The sequence below is a fragment of the Poecilia latipinna genome, unplaced genomic scaffold (genome assembly GCF_001443285.1).
Source record: "Poecilia latipinna isolate Pla-1442-1.1 unplaced genomic scaffold, P_latipinna-1.0 Scaffold311, whole genome shotgun sequence".
NCBI lineage: Eukaryota > Metazoa > Chordata > Actinopteri > Cyprinodontiformes > Poeciliidae > Poecilia > Poecilia latipinna.
Window position 1 is genome coordinate 88,255 of NW_015112927.1, and position 26,068 is coordinate 114,322.

Below are 26,068 nucleotides of genomic sequence, written 5' to 3' on the forward strand. Positions count from 1 at the left end.
TTTTTTTTACCCGACTAACTTGTAGGGAGGATTTGGTTAGATGTTACAAGGTGTGAAAACACCTGTTGGGTGGAGTTAATCCTGTTCCTGTTGGAAAAACACCCTTTGGTTGTTGTGCTTTTTTCCTACTATATAGGAGGGCTGTCACAACCATAAAAAAATGTTAATCTATTAGGGTGTTTTCTGGGTCTTAAACATCTTGGTATATTGACAATACTTGCATCTATTTATCCATTAATAGAAGCTCTCAGCTGTGAAACATGAGCACAGCTTAGAGTTTCAATGTCTTTACAACCACAATAAACACACATCTATTCAGACTGGCTTAGAACTAGCTATTACCTCTCATTTCCAGCATTGCATTGTTAATCTAATCTTTGTGATCTCATTTCCTGTTTCTTAATATCAATAATTGCTTAATTTATCTCACTTTTGTTTCCTCATTACTTTTTTTGCCTATAATTACTACTTGTTTTATCTGTCTATTCACTGTTTGAAAATGTTGATGATTTTGTTGCATGTGTTTCTAGTGATTACATCTCTGCCTTTGTCTTATACTTGACTGTAAAAGTGCTGCATGTATTCATTCAGGAGCAAGGCACAGCCTTTTTTTTTTTTTTTTTTTGGTGGAAACGGACTTCCATACCCACACAGCCTAAAATTAATCTCATATTTGTGACTGGAAGATGTTGTTGTATTAATGTTCACTTTGTTGTGTTTTGCGTCAAACGTAATGTTTTGTTTATGTAAAGTAGTTTTCCAATACCTGCAACAGACTGGCAACCTGTCCGGGGTGTACCCCGCCTCTCACCCGGAACGTTAGCTGGAGAGGCACCAGCACCTCCCGACCCTACTAAGGGACAAGGGTGTTAGAAAACGGTTGGATGAAGTTTTCCAATAACTTAATTATTAACGGTGTCATATTGATGAAAACTTTATTTATTTATTTATTTATTTATTTGTGTATTTGTGTATTTATTTATTTGTATTAATTTGTCTTGATTACGTAATTGTTTGTTACAAAAGGTCACACGCGGACCGCTTTCAGATCCGGTGCGCAACCTGTGGTTGCTTAGCAACCACATATACGCACACATGGCCGACCACCGCAGCGGGATTTACTTAAAGTGCTGAGCTTCTAAAGTTAGTCATTGTACACTTTATGTGGTCATGAATGAGTGTTGCGAGTCTGACGTGACGGTATATATTGCGTTTCTAACTTTACGGTCTTTCGCAGCTATTTTCATTAGTTTCTACCGGTGAGGTGGACTGGAAGAAAATGACAGAAGACACATTCGTTGAACCCTTGGTGGACAGTCACAGACCTGCGTCGGGAACGTCACAAGTAAGCTGTGAATGTTTTAATTTGGGGGAAGAAAAGTGAGTTCCCTATGAATTGTATCCCTCTTCTTTTATTCCAGGACATCTCTCATGTATTAATGAGCGTTTTCAAAGAGGTTTACAACAAGGACATAATCGAGGAAGGGATTCAGTTGTCCAACCTCATCAAAACAAATGTGGGAAAAAACATTTATCATGATAAATATGTTAAGGAGCTGCAGCAGGTAACTAGTGGAACAAAAGTTTTTTTTAAAAGTTTATTAGTCTGACAAAGTGAAATGAAACTTCTCTCTCTCTCTTTTTTTTATACTGATAGGCTCGTTGTGAATATGAGCAGTGTATAAAAATGGCTGATATGATGGAGGATCACATATGTAAGGGTAGAGCCCAAGCTGCTGCCAAAGAAAGCCGAGAATGTGAGAGGATGATGGCCGACGTAGATGGTTGTGATTATGCAGTGTTTCCAGGTGAGTTGCTCTCTGATTTATAGTTGTCTGAACAAATCCAGCGAACAAGTCCACTACAACTACCTACCGCTGTTAAACGCGGTGCTCGCACCATTTTGCTGTTGGGATGCTTTTGTTGAAAAGAGATAGGGAATCTGTTCAGGGAAGAGGGCAGGACAGATACCCTAAGCACACAGTCAAACCTACAAAGCAGTCAATTAGGTCAGAGCAAATTCATGTGGTAGAATGGCCCAGTCAAAGTCCAAGTCTAAATCCAATTTAGAATCTGTGGCATACCACTGGAGATTTGAATTTTTGTCTGTAGGTGTCCAGAGCTGAGACCAAAAGACTGGTAGTGGTAGATGCAATGAAAGGTGGTTTTTATGAAATATTGCATAATTATGTTCTGCACTGTGTAGGCCAGTCACATAAAAAAAAATCCAATGATTTTTAAGGTTTTAATAAGAAAATTATGAAAAGTTCAAGAGACAGGCATTTCAAAACTGATCTTGTTCCTCATGTTTATTTTCAGTCAAATCCACCTTTTGCTGGTGCGTCGATGATGACATTCTCAAAAGAAACAACCTGATCTCCCCTGGGGACTACTTACCAGCAGAGATACCACGAATACGAGCACCGGCCCCGGGTATGAGATGCTCCTAGTGACATTTGCGTAATGATTGACAGTGTAAAAGTGACAATCTTTGTCTGGACATTTTGTTGACAGTAAAATCGAGTTTCGCAAAACCCACCATCTCATTTGCAATACGCACAAACCGGGAGTCTCAGGATCACGGACCACAGAAGACTTTGTTGGAAATGAATGAGTTGGATGACAGTCTTACTTGTGAATCAAGCTCAGAACTCCAACAAACCAAGAAAATCCCTAAAATGGTAATTTATAGTAATTAAGTAGCAGAAAAAGGATAGGATTTGGGTAGGGCGAGGGTTAGGGTAAAATACACTGTTGTTTTTCTTGTACGTGACAAAATGATTGAAAATGTTCCACTTGTTCCTTCCTAAACAGGCCATACCTAAGCCAAACTGGTTTGGCCAACCAAGCGCAAGAAGCATCTCAGAGGGTTGGGAGAAACTTCAGAAGTTTAAGAAAAGACAAAACTTCCTGCTTGATCGACGAGTCTGTCCTCCAAATGCGCAGCAGTGTAGAAAGTCGCTTGGCTCTTCCAATGTCATAGTGAAGAAGGACCAAGAGAAGAAAATCCCTGACAATCAAAGGTACCAAATAACCTGAGAGTAAAAGAGAAATGTAGATTTACCAGGTTAATGGTTAATAGTTGGTGTACAACACAGTGCAATATTATGAACAATATAATGATCAATATTGACTTGAAACGTGAGTGTCATTTTACCTCAGTGCAAATAGTTGCACAGCTGTACCAAAGCAGGCGTGTGTAAGCTGAGACCAAATGCTTCGCAACGTGGCTGTTGAACCTGAACCACAGAGGCAGTGAAAACCAGACAGTGTCTCACATCGTCATCCATTTCTTGTCTGTTTCCAGACTGTTGAGTAGCTGCACCATTAGAGTCATGGATTGTACTGTGTCTTTACACAGCTGAGGAAGACAAATACAGTCGGGACAAAAATGACTGAAGCATAAGCGTCTTGTTAACAGGGTTTTTTATTTTCCATCCATACACGTCTATGCGCTCTTATCCATGCTCATTGACTAACATTAGGAAAATCTGACAGTCTGCTAGCAATCAACTTTGCACTTGGATCCATGTTTGAGATTGAGTTTTAAATTGTTTGTCCGTTTCTTCCTCTTTCTCAAAGCTCTCTAGATGAGCTCTCCCAAGTCTTCCAGGCAATTCCCCAAGTGATGTTTTTCACAGAATACAACAACGGAGGTGTTTATGAGGTTTGTTTCAGTGACCGACTCAGAACAATCTGAACTTGACATGGACTGAAAATATGCTGCTCTATAACTTCTGCCCATGCTGCATCAGTCTACGCTGGAGCTGAAAAACGTGACTTACACAAGCCGCCACGTCAGAATCATCCCTCCTACCACTCCGTACTTCTCCATAGGCCTGGGTGAGTCTGTTTTAGCCTTTCAGCTCACGTGATGTTGAGATTAATCAAAATAACTTATCTAGCAGATGGGAAACATTAAGGCAAAAATCTTTGGAATGTCGTTCCTATTTGTTAGCTCCCCACTTGGGAGTAGCGGCTGAGTCACCCTGACTATAAAACAATGCCAAATTATCTTGAGCATCAGATGCTCCAAACTGAACTGCTATTTATGTAAAGAGTTTGTGTTTGCAGGGAGATTCCCCAGTGATGGAGGCATTGTTGCCCCAGGGATGAGCTGTGAGTACACACTGCGATTTGCTCCAGACTCCTTGGGAGACTTCAGGGATTTCCTGGTGGTCGAGACCGAATCTGAGCACCTATTTGTGGTGCCCATTGAGGCACGGAGACCTCCTCCTGTACTCACCTGTAAGCCTCACTGCAAACAGCCTCACTTACTTTGCATGACGATCCTTTGAAATACCTCCTCCAAACTGTTTTTATAGTGCCCAGAGTATTGAACTGCGGGTATTGTCTGGTTGGAGGGGTAAAATTCCTGGAGTTCACATGTCAAAATGTTGGACTCAGCGCTGGGACTTTTTACATCATCCCCAAGGACAAGTGGCCGGCCCCAAATCTCAGGGTAATGGTTGCATAACTGAAACTATTCGCTGCACCCTCAACTTTTATGGTAAAAACTTCAAACTAAGTGGTTTTTTTTAATTGCGGTTGCCTAATTACAAGTTGAAACAAAATGTTCTCTAACCGTGAGGTTTGGGTTTTTGTTTAGACTTTTTTTTTTTAAATATACACATGCACTAAAATAAGTTGGAGAAACACAGTGCTTGAATCTTTTTGGGTTTATAGTCAGGCTTGTTTGGAGGTGTGTTAATTCTGGATTTACAACACCTGGTGGGAAAATAGTTCTCCTTTGTGCATTAAAGATAGAACCTGTTCCAAAATGAGCGCTGAAGTGCAATTATGGTGCTATTCATACATTGTCCAGGCTGTCATTAAGTAAGATCATTAATGCTTTTTCAAGCACTGTATGTTCCTCCTAGGGATAAACATGCTCCTCAGGTGCGCCCCCCTCTGTTATAGGAGACCTCAGTGTCCTTGTCAGGCAGGTCTTTATATAAGCCCTTCCTGTAAAATGTGTCAGTGTTTGTCTAGTCTAAAATCTAAAATGCTCATGTAAGAATTAAGTAATACAAAAAGCTCAGGAAAATCACAATCTTTAAAAAAAAAAAAGTTGTTTTTTCCCCACACCTTTTGTTAATTTCAAACCTTTTAATTGTGCGTTCAGGCAAAATGTTTTGCTTTGTTGTCATTTTCTGACTGTAAATATAGGACTGCTTTATTCAAATTACATAGCCTCTTATCTTTCCCATTTTGAACAGTGGTTACGAGATATGGACACCTATATTATAGTACATTTATTTTTTACCTCAGCAAAACAGGGAAGGCATAGTTTACAGACTAAGCATTCATAGACACTTTCAATTAGAAGACTCCTAAAATGGCTCAGTTACTTCTTTTTATTGGAATTGAAGGGGGCATAAAGAACTATGCTAACAAAACAACATTTTCTTAGTGTGGGATTTCTTAATAAATGTGCTTAAATTAATGGTAGGTTTCAGCGTGAGATTCTGCTGCTGTAATTTAAAAAAAATGTTATGTTAAGGTTTTTTGCAGATCTTTAGGTTTGGCAATAAATGGGCCTTGAGATCTAAGTGCATTAAAATAATTAAAGACACATTTTTTTCTTTTTGAAGTCCTTGTCAACAACATACTTTTCTGAGAAGTCACCCTTTGCAGTAGGCCCCTGTGTGTTTTCACTGCAGCCAGGAGAAGCCATTGTTTTGGAGGTAAGCAGTCTCTCTGAATTTGCAAATTCTAACAAGAACAGCATGTTTCATTGAATTAATTTGTCTGTTTTGCATGAGAGAGAGAGAAAAAAACAGTCTCAGCAAATTTAATATTAACATTACTGACCCTTCTCAGAAAGGTCAGTAATGTTTTCAGTAAACTTACTCATTTATGAGATTTACATGGACAATGTTTATCAGAATTTATAGGATATATGTATAGGCGTCACATGTTTTAAATTTTTTTTTTTTACAGGTTGTTTTCTTTCCAACCACTGTGGAGCATTGCTGTCAGGCATTTACCATAATCTGCGACAACTGCCAGGTGAAAGACGTTTCCATTGAAGGTCAGTGTTGGAAGCAAGACCACCAAGACATTTCTTCCACTGTTTTTTCATTCTATTCCCTGAGGTGGATTAATGTGTTTGGCTTTTACAGGTGAGAGTCAACTGGTTGGCGTTGAGCTTGTGTCTATATGTGGAGAAAATGAGCCCCTCACTCCTGGAGAGATGCACGACCTCACTGCAGAGCACTTTGTCCGTTTCAGCAAATGCCACCCTCACATTGAGCAACAGAAGAGACTTGTCATCAGGAACAATGTGTAAGGCTGACTTTATTGTTTGTTGTCACCGTTGAGCACCTCTTAGTGTATAAAACAACATAGCATCTCACAAAAATATTCGTATTCTGAAAAACCCTCTGGTTGCCAGTGACTGTGACTCAGTAGGATGAGTATAGTTGCAATCTGAAGGTTCTGGACACCTAATTGGCTACTTATAGATGTATGAATGTGTTCATGTTTGTGAGTATAATTGAGTGAATGTGGCTCCAGTTGAAAAAGCTGTGAGTGGTCAGCAAGACCAGCATTTTCACCTTTTTTCTGCCACTTTTTTCCTTCATCCACGTTTGTTTGTTGGTTCCCTTACACGGCTTCAAATGCGACGTTATTGGGTTTCCTTAACATTTAATTTTGCCCCCCCCCCCCCCTCAAATGGGCGAGATTTGCCTGTTTAGCATCTTGGTGACAGATTCACCCACTTAAGTTGTAGATCTGAGTTGTGGATCTTTGCTGCTCCTCCATAAGTTTTGGTTGTTATTTAGTTACCTAACCGTCCATGACATGGTATATTTTTACCAGAGTAAAGGGGGCTGAATACTAATGCAAGCCACACTATTAAAATCCATTGATGTTTGTCAATGTGATATGAGTAAATTAACAATTTAAAAAGGTGTTTGTTTTTTTATATATATTTTTACAACGATTGTTCTAGACCACTAGGAGGATTTGTTGTCAAACTGTGTTTTCTTCATTCTCTCTTGCACCAGCCACTTTATGTTTTATTATTTAGCTGGAGGATAAATTGTGCGAGTCCCTAGTGTCAAGCTCTCAAGAAGTTCAATAAATATTTGCTTGAGCTAATCATTCTTCTTTCTTGGATCATTAAATACAAAAAAAAGTTTATTTCTCCTTCTCTCTTTTCATTTTTTGTTTGAAGCCACTTGGAGCTCCCCTTCCACTGGCAAATCATGAAACCTAACCTGCGTCCTCTTCTTCCCGGGGAGACCCATGAGCTCTCCCATATCCAGTTTCACCCGGACACGAACGACGTTTACCACATGAACCCCCCCATGGGCCTCCTAGCTCCCTGTCAGGAACACGAGTTTCTCTTAACCTACTGTCCAAAAGAGGTATAAGACAAAATTAATTGTAAAATGCAACAAACGTTTAAAGGATTAATGTTTCAATAATGTTTTCATTTTGTTCAAGCTGAAGGATTATCACAGTGTCTTTCACTTGGTCCTGAGGGACATCCCCCTGATGCCACTAGAGCCTAATGACAACAGGTACTTTAATACTTACAAAATATGAAATTCAACTAATAAAATCACAAAATGCAAAAATACGGGAGCTAAAAATGAGAAATGTCTCTTTTTTGTTTGTTTTTGCTGTTAATTTTGTTAAATTTGTTAAAATCTTTTTTTCATTTTGTGGAAACTCTAGCGTCCTTCACCCTGTGCATTCTGGCTCCAAGTTGAACAATGTGATCATCATGGAGATAGAGGTCAAAGGGTCAACAGAGCCATACCGAGTCCTACTGGAGCCATATGGTGTCATAATCCCCGGAGAAATATTTATCTCCATTGCTACTCGCAAGCAATTTCAGGTTAATTTAAGCAGAGTTTGTCTCATTTCCTTTGCAGAACAATTAATCCAGTCAAATGAATAATTTTGTTTATTTTATGCTGCCTGCGTTTCAGATGTGGAATCACAGTAAAACTTTCATCTTGTTTCAATGGGAGACGTTGAACATCAACTCCCATGTTATAGAAGTGGAGCCATCTGCTGGGAGAATAGGTGAACTGCATCTTAAATCTGGTTCATTGCAGTTCAGGGCACGTAGTTTAAATTTGACTATTTTCATGTATTGTCTTGTTTTTTTTTTATTTGTCTTGTTTCAGAAGAGAACGAGTGCTTTGACTTTGATGTCGTCGTTACTGGAGGGAAACCAGATAAGCTTGAAACCAACCTGGTGTGCAACATACAGCATCGTCACGAACCTGTCAAGTTGCCTATTGAGGTTTCCTTCAAGGTAAGATTTAGCAACATCTAGAAATGCTTGTTTCCGTTTTAATATGTTCTTGCTTTAAAGGGATTTAATGTTAAATAGGGTCCCGCAGTGAAGCTCAGCGTTCCCTGTGTGGACTTTGGGCTTGTGAGGCTCGGGGATGAAGCTCAAACCACGCTCTCCCTAACCAATACCACCCCTCTGGAGGCCAGCTGGATGTTTAAGGAGAAGATCAACAATAAGCAGGATCACAAAGACACACAAGCAGCAAAACAGCAGGCAAGCCAGTAAAATGAAAGATTGGGTTATAAATGAAGAGGATTAGTGTTTAAATCTCATTGTCAGTAACTTCTGTATTTGCGCTCAGGTCGTAGTGGAGCCAGGAACAGGTGTGCTGCCCCCCTTTGCTAGTTGCAGTGTGACGCTGCATTTGAACGTGGATTTCTGCCAGACGTTCGAGACAGAAATGGAACTGATCGTGGAGAATGGGACTACGAGGTAAGCAGCTCTCAGAACTGTACCCATCACTTCTACAACTCTAAGTTTGCCACACTTAAAAAAACTGAGGCCATAATAAATCAAATACAAATTTTCAGCCCCCTTATCCAAATCCCTGTACACTCTTGATATTTACATAATAACCTGGTTGCATAATTGTAGTTGCCCTTAAACTTCTTTGCTGACTTTTGATTTAAGTTCAGCTTTGGGTCATCTGTAGTCGCATCTTCACTTGGTAACATTTGCTACACTGTCTGTTTGGTAAAGCCAAAACGTCAGTTTTTTTCTAATGAAGCCATTTTTTTTTTTGACAATTTGGATTCACTATGATGCTGAGAAATCCATCAGAAATCACTCTTAATTTTTACCCCAAAGGTTTAAGATCAGAACTTGATAAGTGTATCAACCTTGTCAAAAACAGCATGGGAAAATGTTATTAGGACAACTGAACTTTATTTCAGGTTCACCATATTCACCATAATTGATGACTAGCATAAACTCAAGAAGAGTGAATGCTTAAATTGAATCAGAGGTTGTTTCAATAAAGTATTAATTTAAGAATGTGCACACTTTTTATATTGTTTGTTTTCTGTTGAAATGCACAGGATATACATATACCTCTAATATCCGTCATATTTAAGGTGGAAAAACTTTGAAAATATTTACGTAGCCACAGTTTGTTCAGTCTCATGAACCTGGAGTTTTAGAATGGATGTGAACTCCTTTTAGAGCTGCTGTACTTAAATAGTTCTTGATGCACATCCACTATCAAGACATTAAAGATGGTTCTCAGTTTTCAGGTTCTATTCAGGATGTTTTTCTTTTGTTTTGTTTTGTTTTTTTCCATCATATGTTCCTCACAGTCCTGTTTGGATCCAGGCAGTTGTGCAGTCTCCTCAGGTGTGCTTCTTAAACTGCAAGCTGGTCTTCTCTGACCTTTACCTGGGAGTTCCCTCAAAAGGCATCGTAACACTTTTCAACCAGACTCTGCTGCCGTCACACTTTAGCTGGAAGGTACGTTCTGCTACTTCTTCTCAAAATATTACACAACAGTCCCACTAAAGCCCATACAATCAGTCTCAATAATGTGCATTCTCCCTATTGAGAATGTCTACAGAAATATATGCAGTTTGATGTTGTATGTGAGATTGTTTAGATTGTCAGACCCATTTCCTTGAAAGTAACTGGTATTTTGTCCCAAAAGGAGAGACAGCTTGTATTATCATGAAAATTTATTCCAGATTTCTTCTGTTTTAGATTGGTTATGCAATTTGTTTTTTCTTGTTTTGCTTACTAAGGGTGTGGCTGATAAAAGCAGTTGAATTTAGTCAAGGAAAAAAATGCTGGGATTAGGATCCTAAGTCCATTAGGACGTCGCTGTCTTTCGCCCGACAGGAACAGCTCCAGGGTAAACAGGCCTCACTGTGCACAGCCACCTTTGACCCCCCTTCTGGTATACTGGGACCCAACGCAACCATGAACATCGCTGTAAATTTGTCTTCCCACACAGATGTAAGTACCACCTGTGTTGCTGAGAACAGGCAGTGACGTGCTTTTGTGACTTGTGCGGTTAAAGATGCTCCTGGTTTCTTTTGTTTCTCTGTAGCTGAAGCTCACAGAAGTGGCTGCTATCTGTGAGGTGCAAGGGATGAACTCGCCGCTTGTTCTTCAGATTGTGGGCTCCCAATCCAAGAAACTTTCCGTGTCCTACTCGCTGCCTGGCGCCTGGTACCGAATTTGGATCTAGAAAACTTTCATTCCAGTTTCACCTTTCCCCAGTGTCATAAACTGAAATGTTTGTACTTCCAGTCACAGAGGGAATAGTGACAGTCCTTCAGCACCGATAATTGACTTTGGAAAAGATGTCATTTTAAAGACAGAGGTGACCAAACAGTTCCTAATGACCAATGACAGCGCTATCCCTGCAGCTTTTACTATAAAGCCAGAGTTCTTCACCTGCAACTTTGCAATGGCAAACAGCTTGTTAGAGAAGAGGTAAAGCACTTTGCTCTATGACCAGAATAAAAGATCACAGATTGAGTTCACCTCACAATGACAGAAATGTTACAAAGCCTGCATCTTAATTGCAGACTCACATATTTAAAGAATCCACTTTTCGCCGAACAAGTGAAAAAAGTAGAAGCCAAAGCACACGAAGGTATAGTATGACTTTTGCATAATTCGCAGAACTTGGGGACACAATAGAGGTTATTTGATTTTTGTCAGAGTTTGTTACCGGCCTTCTGGCTCATGGAAATGGGGCGGCCTTCGTGGTCCAGCCGGACTCCGGGCAGCTGGGACCATTTGAGACCAAGACAGTGGATGTGACCGCCTTTTGCGACATGTGGGGAGAATACAGGGATCACCTCATATGCAAGGTGCTTTAGTATTTTAAAGAATTAGAAGCAAGCGATTTTCTCTGTCGTCACCCAGTTTAGATCTAATCTTGTCTGCAGGTCGGAGACCTTGAACCGATGAACGTAACTATGCAGATGACCGTGAAGGGCTGCCCACTCTACTTCCCAGTGATAGGCCCCCGACCAGATGACCAGTGTCTGGGTCCAACCATGCAGTCCGTTACACACCTTTCAAATGAATCGACGCCTGATTGTGTATTGTCATTGATTGGATCTTCTCTTTTGGTTCAAATTTAAATGCTAGCTTCGGCACTCAGTTGTCAGGAGGAGACACAGTTTCTCAACTTCTTCGCATCAATAATCCGACCATGTTTGGTAAGTTGTTGTTGGTAAGTTGGTTCCGAGCTTAAACTTTGACTGTCTATTAAAGAAATATGATTTCTGTTTTACACAGCGAAAACAGTTGTCATAGCCCCAAAACCAATTCCGGACCAAAAAACCACAAACAATGTGTTTTATTGAGATTTTACGTGATACACCAACACAAAGTAGAACATAGTTCTGAAATAGAAGAAATGTAAAAGATTGGGTTTCCAAATTATTTACAAGCAAAAGTCTAAACACTGTGGCATACATTTATAGTCAGACACTGTCCCACACACACCAGTAGATCCACCTCATCCAGACTTTTGGGATTTTTATTTAACAGCTCTTTGTAAAACAGCTCAAGTTCAGTCAGATTTAGGTCTGGACATTGGCTGGATCACTCTAGCACATGACAATGCTTTGGTCTAGATTATTCCATTGCAGCTCTGGGTATATGTTTAGCCTTGTTGGTAAGGTGGAAGGAAAACTTGCACCCCTATAGCAGGTTTTCTTTCGGGATTTCCCTATAATTCGATTCATCCTTTTAACCATCAACTCTTGACAGATTCCTTATCCCTGCAGAAGAAAAGCATCCCTAAAGCATGATACCGCCACCATCCAACATTCTAAATGATCAGCTGTCTTTTGTCTGAGACAGATATCCGGGTGGACTGGGAGGTTTACAACATTGAGGAGAATGACCACAAACTGATTGAACTCGTGATGACATATGGAGACCACTTCCCGCTGAAGGATGATGATGGTAATGAGCTGCTGAAAGGGACATTTAGCGTTTTTAATGAAGAAGATCCAACAGAGTGGGAGAAGAATCAGACATTGATGGGGACAAGCGTGAACCTTCAAAGTGGTACTGTGAGTATATCACACAGCAAAACCCAGATTGCATTTGGGACATGATTGTATGGGCATTAAATGTTTCTCTCTGTTGATTCCTCAGAATGGAAAAGAGAGAGAATTTGTAGATGAAGAGGAAGGACGTCTCTGTCCTGCGAAGAAAAACCTCATCTCCGTCCACGTGCGACCTCACATAGGCAGCCTGTCAGATTCCCCGTTCTCCATTATACCGCAACAAATTGTAAATTATTTCATCCACGTTTTTGCCTTTTTCCTCCTCAAAAACCTTCTCAGTTTCATATTATTAACGACACACGTCTTTTGGTGGGTAAAATCCAAGGTGATTCCAGCAAAGAGCACTGGATGCATCCACATGTCTTTCACCCCTTTTAATCTCTCTGAGTGCCAACGTGAGTCCAGATGTGTGGGTGTGGCATATGGATTCCTGAACCTGGACTCAGAGGTAACAATCCAAGTTCACAACAAGCACAGAGTCATAAAATAGACCAAATATTCAAAGGGTTTATTCCCTCAATGTGTTTCTGTGCATGTTACAGAAGGCAGTTTGCATCCCAGGTAAAGTCAGAAGGGATCTGGCTTTGGATTTACAGCCTGTCAAATTGGATCTGCTAGGAACCATTAAGCTGGCGGCGTAAGCAATTACCTTCACACTATTTATACCCCAGATCCCTCATGCATCATGCTCAATTTATGTTTCCTAAATTTAAAATAAGCTGATGTTAGGCAAAACACAAGCTCAGGGGTGGGCTGATCAGCCTGCAAATCTTCTTGGATCCCCTTTTGCTTGTAGGCTTTTGGTGCAGATGGAGGAGGACAGCGAGATGCTGGAGTTTAATGCCTCCGCTGGTGATTTACTGAGGGTCGAGTCAGACAACGAGGTTGGGAATCAACAGCACATACATGACGTACTGATTTTAAGGGTATAAAGTATTTCTGAGCTCATGTCGGGCCTTTTTTGCTGTGTTGTGCAGGTAGTCGTCAGTGAATTTAGCATTGCACAGTGCTTTCAACTGAGAAACATTAAAGAGATGCCTCTGTGTTTCAAACTTGAGACACAGCCGCCATTTTCAGTTGAGAAGCCTCACTCTGGAGTTCGGACCAGCACCAATGGTCTCGATCAATCATTGGTGCTTTACCCTCAAAATAGCATGCAGGTTGGTTGTACAGAAGCCTGGAGTGTTTCATGAGGGTTTATTTCATCAATAAGTGTTGCTACTTCTGTGAATTCTAGGTGAAAGTGGTCTTTCACTGTTCTCTGTCACTGCTGGACCTCTTAAACCAGACAGAGGAAGACCTCTCTCTTGCAGTGACTCTGATCCATACCGAAACTGGTCAGAAGAAGCTGAGGTTGCAGCAAAACCTCCTTATCCAGCACAGCAACAACAACCTGCAGGTGGGAGACAGCTTCACAACCAAACATTGCACTTTACAAGACCGTATGTAGCTTGTGACCTTACCAAATGCATTTCCTGTGTATAGAAAGTGCCCCTGTGTGCCTATCTGGAACTGCCCATACTCAGTCTCTGCACCGATTGCCTTAATTTCGGGTTTTGCAACATTGGACTAAAACAGACCAGGGAAATAAGTCTCTTCTGCCGTGGATCAAGCACCTCCTGGAAATCACTAATAAGTAAAAACCCTCACAAAAGTCTGAAAACCAACACATCCCAATAGCAAGTGGTTGCTAAACGGCGTCGAAATGTCTAGAAAGTGTAGGATTTTTCATGAAATACTTTCCAAATGTGTAAGAGAAAAGGTTTCCACCCATTTATAGGTGGAACAGTTGACCATGACACACAGAAATTTGATTCTGGAAGAGTGTCAAACTTTGAAATGATAAATACGAAGCAACCTGACAGCACCAGTCGATGATTCCTGTATGTTTGTTGCCTTAATCGAGTCTCTGTGTTTAGAGTCAGATGAAGGAGATCCTGAGGTGTTTGAAGTTGCACCAGACTCTGGGTTTTTCCAATCCAGGGACATTGTCAGAACCTCCAGCAGCCAGTTTCTGCAGATTAGCTTCACTCCAAGGTAGCAGTCAGTTCTGAAACATAAAGCATTTGCATTAAACAAACACATAAAAAGCATGTTTGTTATTCGGTTACCTTTGTGTCATGTGTTTCAGCAAAGAAAAAGAGTTCACGGCTTTGCTGATTATCGATTCGCCTCTGGTGACGACGCCCCTCACTCTCCCGCTCGTGGGAATGGGATCCTTTGATGAGGACTACATATCGACATATTTTTTGAGTGACAAAACAGCTGATGATGAAATGCTTTTTGGTGAATTGTAAATACATGTTTGATAAAAAGTAAGCAAAAATTATTTTTTTTTACTTGCTTTCTTATTAAGACTGAAACACCCAAGGGAGTTCCATAAAAAGCTTTTAAAAATATTTGCTCCACTGAAGCTGCATGGGTTCAGTTATCCACTCAGCATCACGTCACTTCAGATTAAACCTGATTAGAAATTATTAATCTGTGCCAAACCTGGGAAGGGTGATCATTTGCTTTGCCAACCTGAGAGAGAAAAGGACAGGATGTTAAAAGGGAAGGAAAGAGAGCATCATAAAAGAAAAATGACGTGCCTGGTTGTTTACTGCAAGTCGTAAATGGGCAACTCGGGAGCCAAATACAGCTACACACCCATAGTTACAGGCAATCAAAATTGTAATGAAATGAATGCATGAAGTAAAAAAAAAAACGTGGAGTCGAAGAGCTCTTTAAATCATGACGGGTTCTCCTCAATTTCTAACAGCATAATTAAGTTATTTTTCAGGGACACGTGAGTCATTTTTCCCTTTAGAGTTAGAGCCAATTTTAAAAGATTAGAACAGCCTATGTCTAAGTTTAATTATTTGAACGTACAGATATTTAAACTTAGGCATTTAGTCTGGTTTTACACCACTGCTGAAGCGAGAGTAAACACCGCAGTGAGCTCGTAAAAATTGTCTAAGGTCTTTAAGGACATTGCAGCTGTTTATGAGTCTGGTAAGGGACTAAAGAAGGTCTCAGAAGAAATCAGTCATTTCACTATTTTTTTAAAATTGATATATAAGTGGACAGCATTCAAACCACTTCCACTATGCCGAGGTCTGACTGTTCTTAAAAATTCCCGCTGTGAGGAGATTACAAATTGCTAAAAAAAAAAAAAAGTCTCCAAAAACCCTAAAATGTCTCCATAGATCTGCAGCAGGCCCCTGCTGTTACCATTGATATAAAAGTTTATCAGAAAGAGTAAGAGAAAGCATATCTTCGATGGGAGTCAGTTTTGCTCTCTCCTTCTAGAAAAATAAAGGACAGACTCAAGTTTGCCCGACAGACAAAGACCGGGACTTCTAGAAAAGTGTTCTTTGGACAAAAATAGAATTAGACAACAGAACAGACGACATGAATACGACATTCCAGGAACATAATCTCATCCTGCAAAGCATGGATATGGAAGCATCATGGTTTGAGGATGCATTTAATGCAGCAGAACCAGGCCAGCTTACCATGACAGGATCCACCATGAACTCTTGAAGGAAACATGAGACCATCTGTAAAAAACTAAAGCTGAATGAAAACTACAGCGCGACAAAGACCTAAAACTCTTCAATAAATCCACCAAGGACTGACTGAGAGTTTAGAAACAGAAAGTTCTGGACAAAATCAAAGCACACACCTTGTTCTCATTAAAATGCTATGTGCATGACTTGAAACAGGCTGCGAATGCAATAAACCCTCACTTTTCCTCTGTGAAAAGTGAGCACTGGGGAAAACTTTAGATTGGTGTAAGCAACAGGAAGATGTCTATAAGCAGCATCTTTCTGAAGATATCTCAAAGGAGAAACATCTTGTTTCTGTGGATGTTAGAAAATGACATTTTGATTAAATCTCTTTTTAGACATACACGAAGACAAGACTAGTTTCTGATATTTAGATCAAACTAAATCACATATTTTCCCCTAGATAACTAGATCAGACGTCAATATGTGAGCATTTGGTGGAAAGAAAATATTTGGTAACTAAAGCCTAAATTGGTGAATGTGATCACTTAGTTCCAGTTAGTATACATCATGTGTTTCAGTTAGTGAACTGAGTTACTGAAATGAATGAACTTTTCAACCATATATTTTTTGGATCAATAAAAATGGCTAAAGGCTGCCTCAGCATTTGTTTTCTGAGGTGATCACTAGCCTGCCAACAGCCTTATCGGTTTTCAGAGATACCAGCCGCACTTTCCCCACGAGGGATGAACAGAGTTTTCCAAGAAGACCTATTTAACTAAGCATAAAGATAACACAGCTGGAAAGATAAGTATGTTAACACTTCCCTGTTGCACATTCATCTTCTTATAGATTAGCGGCAAGTTATTTAAATGACACGGTGAATGATGAGTATTTAGCTTGCACTGTAACTTTAACATCCACAAAAGCCATCCAAAACGTCGCAGCTGCAGACAAAATGGTGTATTTATGAAGGCAGGAGACAGTTGGACTTAATGCTACTCATTTGTCGCTCGCGTGGAAGTGCTTTAGCAGGAAGAAACCATGCAGAACAGACGGCAACAAGAAGATATTCTTTAATTCTCTGGAGACTTCAGTCCTCTCTGGCTTCTAAGGAATCCCAGGAGATGAAGCAACACGCATTCCCACTTACACAGACACACAGACGGGCTTGTTTTGTGTAGAACAGCTGCATGATGTGCTTATCTTCAGCGCTGTTGAGCAGCACAGACATCTGCAATGACTCCGAGTCCATAGAGGGATGCAAATGTCCAATTGATATTCACTGCACTCGAGCAGTCCTAAACAGAACAAGGACATGTCTGGTCACAATGTGAAAAAAACAAACAAAAACAAAAAAAACTGCTGTGTGGAAGCAGAGTAAATTGAGTGATGCTGAAGAGAGAGGAGAGAGTTTAGTAATCTAGACATCAGGTGTTTGTGGTAAAATGAGGATTTAAGACTGCTCGTTTGTTTGGCACTGAAGCCAAACAAACGAGAGCTAATGACTAAAGATGACAGCTTATCACACTCAACCGTGTGAAATTATCATCATCAGAGAGACTGCTGCTGCTCTTTACTCTAAAGAAAAACAAGCTATGTGCCAGAGAATATGACAGTTGTCTCAAATGCAGCAAAAAAAAGTACCAAAAATTGCTGAAAATTTAAAAAAATAAATATGGATAAATCAATTTGCATTTAAGAAAAAAAAACATATTCTCACATAGGTTTTGAAATGTGTTTAGTATGATTTTGCATGCAGAGGCAGTAAAATTACACCGAATTATCTCTTGCGGTATCACAAGAGATAACTGCACTCGAGCAGTTATCTGAGTTATGCAGTTATACTTCTTCATGTATAAACCCTCTTAAAATCATTAACTGACCAACTTTACAAACAGAAAAGTGTTAAACACAGCCTCTTCTAAATTACCATTCCTGCTAGAATTCCAATAATGTGATCTTTAATTATGTCTACTTAGTTATCTACTTTATTTTCAAATTATACCAAAAATTGTTCTCTATGTTTATTTATTAATTCATTTTTGCACTGCATTAATTGATTTGGGATAAATTGCGATTTATTAATTATTTGTGTTTTAAAACAGCGCTGAAGTTTTTATTTTTAGTTATTTTAATGAGTCCTTCCTTTATTACACATAAAAATGGGGTTGTGATGTTTGTTTATTTTGTAGTTAAACTGTTTTTTTTTTCAATTAGACAGCGTTAGTAACATATTTTTTTATTTTTATTTTTAAAAAACAAATAAAACAAAGTTTTGTTCAATAAATGGTCCTGCTAATGTGATATTTACTTTAAATTAATAATGGTCCGTTTTTCTCAGTTCAGCGATTTTTGTGACGCAAATATGAAAGAATTTCATAAAATTTCAAAGATGTTAAAATACGAACCAAAGTCCTCAGATTTGCAGTGGGTTAATAAGTCCGTTGGGGGGCAGCACTAGCACCTGTTTGTCTCCGCTGCCTTGGTAACGCACCACCGGAGAGCGTCACCACTTCCCGGAGCTTACGTTGTTGCTGACATCAGAGAGTCACAGCTCCGAGCAGAAAGTCGCTTCTTGTGGAGAGTGTGTTGAGACAAGCCGAGCGCGGGTCGGGAAAACTTTACCCTGCATCCCTCCGGGTTCCCGGTGCAGTTTGTTCCCCCCTCCCCGTTAAACACTGGGACCGACTCTGGATTTATGTACCTTTGAGTGGAAGAGGAGCTGTTTCTGCCAAAGTGCGGCCGGTTCGCTGTAATTTCTGCGTGTTGCTGAGCGCAGTTTCCGGATTTTCTGTTGTCTGTTTTTTTGTTTTTTGTTTGTTTTTGGGAAAGACTTGGTCTGCAACTGTTGGAAATTGTCCAGTGTTGTATCTGTTTTGAATTGTAGCCAAGAAGAAAGACATTCACCTTCACAAATCCTGCATCCACAGGCGTAACATGGACACACTTGGACAACAAGGTGAGGGTTTCATTTTGCTTTACATTACTTCTTTATTGAGCCTTTTCTTTTATCGAAAATGAAATTCCTGGACACCAGGATAAATTTTTATTTCCGATCATTGTTAGTATATGGATTAATGTTTGCACTGGCTGCAGGCTTACAGAGCTTTTCTTCTCGCAAGTGGAAACTATTACTTGGACAGACTCCAGTTGGTTTCAATGCAATTGTTACTGTGGTGAGTTTGAATTGAGAAAACCCCACAATTATGCTTTACAGACTAAACAATATATATTTTTTTTCTTTTCCTTTTTCCCCCCACCCTGCTTTGTTTTGCTTTCTGGAAAACGTGAATATGTATTTTTTCTACACGAGATTTTCTTTCAGTGGCATAACCTGGATGACTGGAGATCATTTTAAACTAATCCCTCTCTCCACACTCCCTCCCATTTTTCTGTTTAGTTTTGTCTTGAAAAGCTTGGAACTTGGAATGGGATGTTTGTTGCGTCTGGATAAAAGCAGAATAAGAAAACAAATCTGTAATCTATACCACATTATCCTACATTTCCCCTGTTCTGTTGAATTCATAAGAATTCAAAGTGCTTATATTTAATAGACATGAAACAACCAACTGATCAGTTTTCTAACTGATGAGGGATCGATCAAGTGTTGAGGAATAAAAAATAATCAAATTTTTAAGAGAACAGTTAAAACATTTCAACTATTTTAAGTATGTAAACACATCAGACAACATATACTCCAATGCACTCTGTTTCATTTCAATTAAATCTGATGTTTAGGGATTGTTGCTTCATTGAAGATAGTTGTGTCATTACTTGTTTTTGTTGGATTCAAAACAGCTGGTCAGAATCACTGTTTTTTTTTTTTTTTTCTTCTTCTCATTTTTATGTTAGATTAAAAAAAAATATCGATATGGAATTGGTCAATATCGGAATCGGAAGGTCAGACCTCAAAGAAAACCAGGAATGATATCGACTAGGAAAAGGCTGGCTGGTGAATCTCAAAGAGCAAACTGAATCCGAAAAGGAACAAGGCTGTGAGATGAGACATCATAACATTATTATTATTATTATTATTGTTATTATTGTTGTTTTTATTTTTATTTTTTTGCAGTATTCAGTTGCTCTTACTGGAAAACGAGAAGCCAATCCAAATATACTTTGAAAGTTATATTTTCTAATCCCAGCTGTCTTCCTGGTACATGTCAGTGTTTGAGCCAACAAAATGAGGCCTTTACAAGGCAGAAGTGTAAGACATAGTGCTTCAAACCCATGATTAATCACTCAGATGATGCAATATAGTGAAAGAATCAGATGAATTTAGAGAATCAAACGGATGGATGAGTTCATCAGCACTATGACATGCTCTGGTTCTCACAAATAGCTCTAAAGCAATAGTTTAGCTGTCTAATGGAAACAGGGCTCAGATATGGCTGCTGTGCCTCTGGTAAAACAATCTGCAGGCCTGATAAAGAGGCTGGATCCCACTGTGGATCCTAGTGAATACAGACGTAGGGACCTAATGCTAATGTTTCGATGGGGGCTGACAAAGAAAGAGCTCTAACAGAAGAATTCATTACAGATCCTCGCGTTTTTACACGTTAACTTGTTGCAAATGTTGATGAGTAATGGAGAGGATTGGCTTGGAATGTGTTTTCCTTGTGAAGTGGAGAGCCTGGAAATTTGGCATTCAGAGTAAATTGTTGATTTCCCAGAGGATTTCATAGAAAAGAAAAACTCAACTTGCTTCTTAGCTGAGAGGAATAATGGTGTCTTGTGCTCCACGGTGGTTTGCGAGGCGCTCACAGAGCAGACGCGTCTGGTCAAAGTTTACCATGAATCATATGGAGGGTATGTTTATGTCCTCATAAAAACTCAGTTAAGTTGTTTCTTACAGAGTTGAGAGCGGAATAGAAAAAGGAAAACATTTTTCATCCTCCTGTGACAAAGGAATCTTTCTTTTTTGTTTTGTTTTTTTACTTCATTTTCAGACAGTAGGTAGTGTAAATATATATATATATATATATATATATATATATATATATATATATATATATAAAAAAAAACAATGGAATTTTGTTTTATTGCAAGCTGCAAACTTTTATGTGACAGACCAATATTTGGTGGTGGATAATTATCAAAAGGAGATATAATAGTACAATCTTTTCAAAATACCCATCATAGAGGATGGCCCTCCGCTTTTGTTTGTAGTCTCTGGTAGCCCTTTCTTCTAGCTCCGTCCGTCTTTCCATCCACTTCCTGGTTCCTGCTGCAGAAAGGCATCTGCACAGCTTGATGCTTCCCCTGCCATGTTTCAATCTGGGTATGGTGTGTTCAGTGTGATGTTGCTCTTTTGTCATGCAAAGTATTATTAATGCAGGAGAGAAAGTTCCATTTTGATCTCATCAAACTTCACTTGCATGTTTGCTGGGTTATCTACATGACTCGTGTCCAACACGTTACCTGCCCCCTAGTTGACCTATGACAAACTGCAAAGAGGATTTTTTATTTATTTTTGACACATCAAAATACTGTCTCCCTCGTGAGCTGTGTTTCACTGCTGTTCCTCCAGAAAGATTGGGCTACTTGACTGCTTTTCTGAATAATGCTTTCCTTTATGTGGATGGCTTTATATTGGTTGTTGGGAGACGAATACGGATGTAGACAGATATTTATTCATTTTCTCATAAAATCATTTGGAAACAATGTATCGTTTTCCCTTCCCTTCACAGTTGGGCTCGACTTTGTGTTGGCCTGGCGCATAAAATCCCAGCAAAATAGCGATGTTTTTCTTAATCTCCCTGTCGTTTGCACCGAAGTAACAGTTTATTTGTGTCTTTTTAGTATTAAGAAGCAGGGGCACAATTACATTCAGGGCTTAGAGATTACGTGTGATTGTACAACTACAACTTTGTTCATTAGTAACCCTGGTAAATGTAGTGATTTTATTACTTACATTATGATGAATGAAGAACTGGTCTGGCTCTTGTTCTTCCAGGATTTTGATAAAATGCTCTGGTCTAAGCTCTGGTTCTCTTGGAGAACTGGTTGCAGCCAAACATCACCCCAATTATATTTTTTGCGTTACTAGTACGCACTGGATTGAAGTGTGTAAGTATTATTTTGGTCAAAAATGTTGAGTAAGTGTAACCTGATTATTGAGATAGATCAGTAGAAGGTGGCAAGATTGGAAATGGAGAGTGAGTGAATCAGTGAAAACAATCTTTGCCACCAAAAGGCTCAGGAAATGTCTAATGTTAATAACCGTTTTGTACAGAGATATAACATTTCTGATTTGTTTTCCCTTTAAATTTGTTCAGCATTATCAAATGTCATTGCTGCAAAGTCCAAAAAAAAATAAAAAATGTGCAAATGGAATCAAACTTGAACTGAGCGTACTACAGGACAGCATCTCGTCAGAGTAAAAGGGTCCACGGTGCTACGTAGAGTCACTCTGGGTCTCCTTTCTTTATCTGGGAAAGGGCAGCGAGGTTCCAGCGAGGTCGGCGCTCCAGAAACTAAGAGGAAGTTGTCTGGATTGAGCTTTGTCTGCGAGGCCCGTCTGACTGTTAGGACAATGCCACCAGCAGCAAATGGAGCCCCGAGGCTGCAAGGACAGCCGGATAAACTACACACGCTCTGGGTCGTACAATAACATGGAGGACGAGCTTGTCCCCACAGTGCTAAAAAAAAAAAAATGCAACAACTGTTCAGGCGTTGCAGTCATTTAGAAATACCACAGATTTATTAACACCGTGCTCCAAGGTAATTTTTATGAGCTGTATGTTTACAGCCCGTGTCTCTTCCTGAAGCGCCGCTGTTTTCAAACACTTTGTCTCGTATGACGGATTCGAGTCTATGAGCTGTGTCTCTGCTCTGCTCGGCTTCCTCTGGGTGGAGAAACATAATAAGTAAATGTGCTTGTAATAGCACATCATCTCATCATGGAAAAGACAGCTTACTTTACAGATTGCACAGATTCCCCTTTGCTGCGTAGAGTTTTGTGAGGAAGCCAGTAGGTGGGTTGTGGACAGTCAAAGCAGAGGAATTTGTACATTTGGTTATTTTTAGATCAGCTGATAGTGAGTGCAGTTATCTCATAGTCTATCATAGTAGTTTGTCTCATTCTGAGGACACTTCAGAGTCAGACTGAGATATCTGCACGCAAGATCCAGCCATGATATTGGACGGACATAGTCGGGGACAATATTTGAGTTGACTGTGGCATTTAAATCCTGGTCAAACAGTACTGAAGAGCCTGAAATGTGCCAATAAAATATCCCCACAACCTTATGCCACCACTACCAGCAGCTTGAGCTTCTGCTCCAAGGCAGAATGCGAATGAAAGGTTGTCGGCGACAAATTGACAGGTGTATCTGATGTAGTGGCGGATGAATGCAAAGCCGAGGTTATCTCGAGAATCTCTCCTGTCATCAGTGAATTTTGTGAAAGTTTGTTTAACTTGTCACCTGGAATCTCATAGTTTTTGTATGGTCTGAGTAATCGCTTCAGGTGTTTGTGGCAGAAATAGATCAGTAGCCTCTTCTGTACGTATCAAAAATGGTCCAGAGCTACCCAAGTTAATAAAACTAACTGCTTTTCTTTATCGCTGTTTTTGTGTGGCTTACCTCGGCTTTCATGGGAATTAATCGGCCAGCTGTCTACCAAATGCATTTTGAAATAATCCAAGGTGTCAGAATTGTATTTTACAGCATCGTTCACGTGGCATTAGATTTGGAACAATCAGAATAAGGTATTTGTCCATTGGAGACTATTAGTTTCTGTAACTGACTTCATAATAAGCCATTAGTAATGTCAACCCATTTTGCTCTTACATCATCAATCCAATGGTGTCCACACAACTGCTTTATAATGGGTATTTTCTATTTTTACAGACCATTCTCTGTAATCGTTGTGAAGTATTCACCATATATGGACGGATAAATTGACAGAGTTGCTGTCATTTTCTCTGCTAGTTTCCTATTTGAGTTAGCACTTCAGGAGGGATACCAAATAAAGCAAATTTCAGTCTGAATAAGTGACAAACTATCAAAAAAAATATAGCTGTATTTATAGCAATGTCACTTACACCTTTTGTGCTTCCTATGACTTCATTTTGAAACACATAGTTGACCTTAGAAACAGAACAGGCGCTTTTTTTTTTTGCAAACAATTGACCACTTGGCTTTGGTAAATTCATGGTGATGAAAAACAAAAATCAGAATCGTGGCTATCAGGCTCTGTCACCTGGTGTTTTTATGTTTTTACGCATCTAATAAGCCATGGCTGTCAGATTAAGAAACGTTCACATCCTGTAATGTTTGGTGTTTTGGTGATGTGCTTAGTTTTTCTCAACATGTTTAGACTTTGACATTTCTGTTTACACTCGAAACAAAAGTCAGAACCTTACAAGGGATGACATCAAAAATCATACATGGATTTTAAGTCCCAGCGTTAGAGCTCTGGTTTCCTCACGGCAGTGACATACGTGAGCAAAGCAAAGGGAGGAAGGGTTTGGACACTTAAATTAAAGCTTACACCTCAAACAAAATAAGCTCCTCAGATAAGTTCACGTACATAAACACTTCGTCGGGCTTATTAGTGAGTGAAAGGACACGTTGTATTGTCCTACTTCCCAGAATCAGCCAACACGCACCTTCTGACTCATGTGGGGAAGCCACACGGCAGACTTGGCCTGCGTTCAGGATGCAGGACGCCCCCACCGCTGACCTTTGTGAAAAGAGTAAGTCACTTAAATAGCTACGACTTACTAATTACCCTTCGCTTCCTGTGCGTTGCATGATTAAGAGAATCAGCGAAGTGTCATAAAGTCGAGAGACATTATGTCAAACTTACTGACTCAGAATACATCTTTACCTGTACTTTTCCCTTCACATATTTGTTAGAGTTTGAATGTTTCTGTTCACTGTTCCTGTGACCCACTGTAATCTTTCCAAAAATATGTCGAAAATGAATTTTTCCGCAGTTGATTCTCAAAGCAACAAAAGCTTGAGTAAAAATAATGGTGTCATGGTATTTGCAGCAACAAATGGCATTTTACCAAGTAAGTTATAGTGATTTTCATAACAAATCATCAATAGATATCGTTGCTGCTGCTAAGATATTTCATTGTTTCTTATAGTTATATGTCCTATAATATGTCCATTTTGTTTTTCAGTCTATTTTCTGACCACAACATAGAATGGAGCCCATGTTTGTAAAAAGTTTCATTTGGTATACTTCTTCAGCGATATATCTAAAACATTCGATATGGCTTTGCTGAATCTTAGTTAAGCGTTTGACAAAGTTGATCTGAAAAATACTGACAGAATTAAGGTACTAAATCTGTTCAGATTTTATTTGGAAGACCAGGACTGGTTTGTACATAAGTGGTGTTAGATGAACTCAGAGATTCACACAAATTCTGTTGGTTTTAGCTTTGCTCCTTCATTTTATTCCTGGCTAATTGTATGAAATATTGCGCCATTTTACTCTTTATATATTATCTCAAGTATAACAAGTGGCTGTCGCCTGGTTTAGTGAGGGATTTGTGGTGCTACTTTTGTTTCTGCGGCATGACTGTTCATGTTCTTCGTGGCCACAAATATTTCCAAAAACCTAAATTTGTCTTGTCAGAAAGAGAAAAGTGAAGTGTCCTTTCTCTGTCATGGTATGAAAACATAACGTTTTCCAATTTTGAAATTGTAATTTCTTAAAACGCGTGCCTTGCTAACTGGGTAAAAAGCCAAGTTTATTTTTTTATTTAATTTTTTTTTATGAGGGGGGCAGCTTATTTTGCATCTTTTCTAATCCAGAACATACCGATTGCCACAGTTCTGTGGATCATCTGCTTTGGCCTTAGCTGGGCAGTGGAAGCCCTCTGAGCTCCACAGTGTTTAGATGCTTGACCTCAGAAATGTTGATTACTCTGGGACTCCACAACAGTGATGTCAGATATGAGGCCATGCTGCTCAGACCACCAGGCAGCTGCTGAGCAGTCTAAAGAAAGAGGGGGTTCCCTTGGAGACCAAGGCCAGCATTACAGTGTTTGCTCGGTTGGAGGGTGATGTAAGAGAGCTGTAAGGGCTTAGTGTGTGCTCACAAGCATATACATGCTGACCCGCGTAGTCTGGGCTGCGCTCTCCCTTCAATCATTGCAACAAAAATAAAACTGCGGTGTAAAGCTTAAAGAGTTTAGCTCCACTTTTTTTTTTTTTTTTTTTTTTTTTTTTTTGGGTGGTTTTAAATTTCCGGGGGGTCTTTTTTTTTGG

The 26,068-nt window shown here is 39.6% G+C and overlaps 2 protein-coding genes and 1 long non-coding RNA gene across 3 annotated transcripts in view; 2 read left to right on the forward strand and 1 right to left on the reverse strand.

Moving 5' to 3' along the window:
- The first annotated feature begins 1,023 nt into the window (after positions 1–1,023).
- On the forward strand, positions 1,024–14,744 carry dlec1 (DLEC1 cilia and flagella associated protein). The gene is made up of 39 exons (XM_015034773.1): positions 1,024–1,143; positions 1,238–1,345; positions 1,422–1,565; positions 1,658–1,808; positions 2,320–2,433; positions 2,515–2,681; positions 2,815–3,023; positions 3,583–3,667; positions 3,756–3,843; positions 4,075–4,248; positions 4,326–4,462; positions 5,595–5,687; positions 5,944–6,034; positions 6,126–6,288; positions 7,184–7,376; positions 7,456–7,532; positions 7,690–7,852; positions 7,947–8,043; positions 8,148–8,278; positions 8,357–8,533; positions 8,622–8,752; positions 9,616–9,766; positions 10,148–10,264; positions 10,359–10,480; positions 10,562–10,747; positions 10,843–10,910; positions 10,979–11,130; positions 11,209–11,324; positions 11,414–11,484; positions 12,134–12,348; positions 12,434–12,571; positions 12,671–12,793; positions 12,888–12,982; positions 13,142–13,229; positions 13,323–13,505; positions 13,583–13,744; positions 13,831–13,981; positions 14,265–14,382; positions 14,477–14,744. Exons 2-39 carry the CDS (start codon positions 1,280–1,282, stop codon positions 14,640–14,642), a joined length of 5,073 nt encoding a protein of 1,690 aa, XP_014890259.1. The 5' UTR covers positions 1,024–1,143; positions 1,238–1,279; the 3' UTR covers positions 14,643–14,744.
- Positions 14,745–16,890: 2,146 nt separating this feature from the next.
- Positions 16,891–18,345, reverse strand: LOC106948894 (uncharacterized). Its single transcript, XR_001425278.1, has 2 exons — positions 18,248–18,345; positions 16,891–17,137 (listed from the first exon to the last, which is right to left on the reverse strand). It is a non-coding gene; the product is annotated as an uncharacterized LOC106948894 (long non-coding RNA).
- A 65-nt stretch (positions 18,346–18,410) lies between these two features.
- The window catches only part of map3k22 (mitogen-activated protein kinase kinase kinase 22), a 51,819-nt gene continuing 44,161 nt past the window's right edge, over positions 18,411–26,068 (forward strand). Inside the window, exon 1 of the mRNA XM_015034774.1 lies at positions 18,411–18,798. The gene's annotated coding sequence lies outside the window, so the exon portion shown is untranslated. The remainder of the gene's footprint in view (positions 18,799–26,068) is intronic.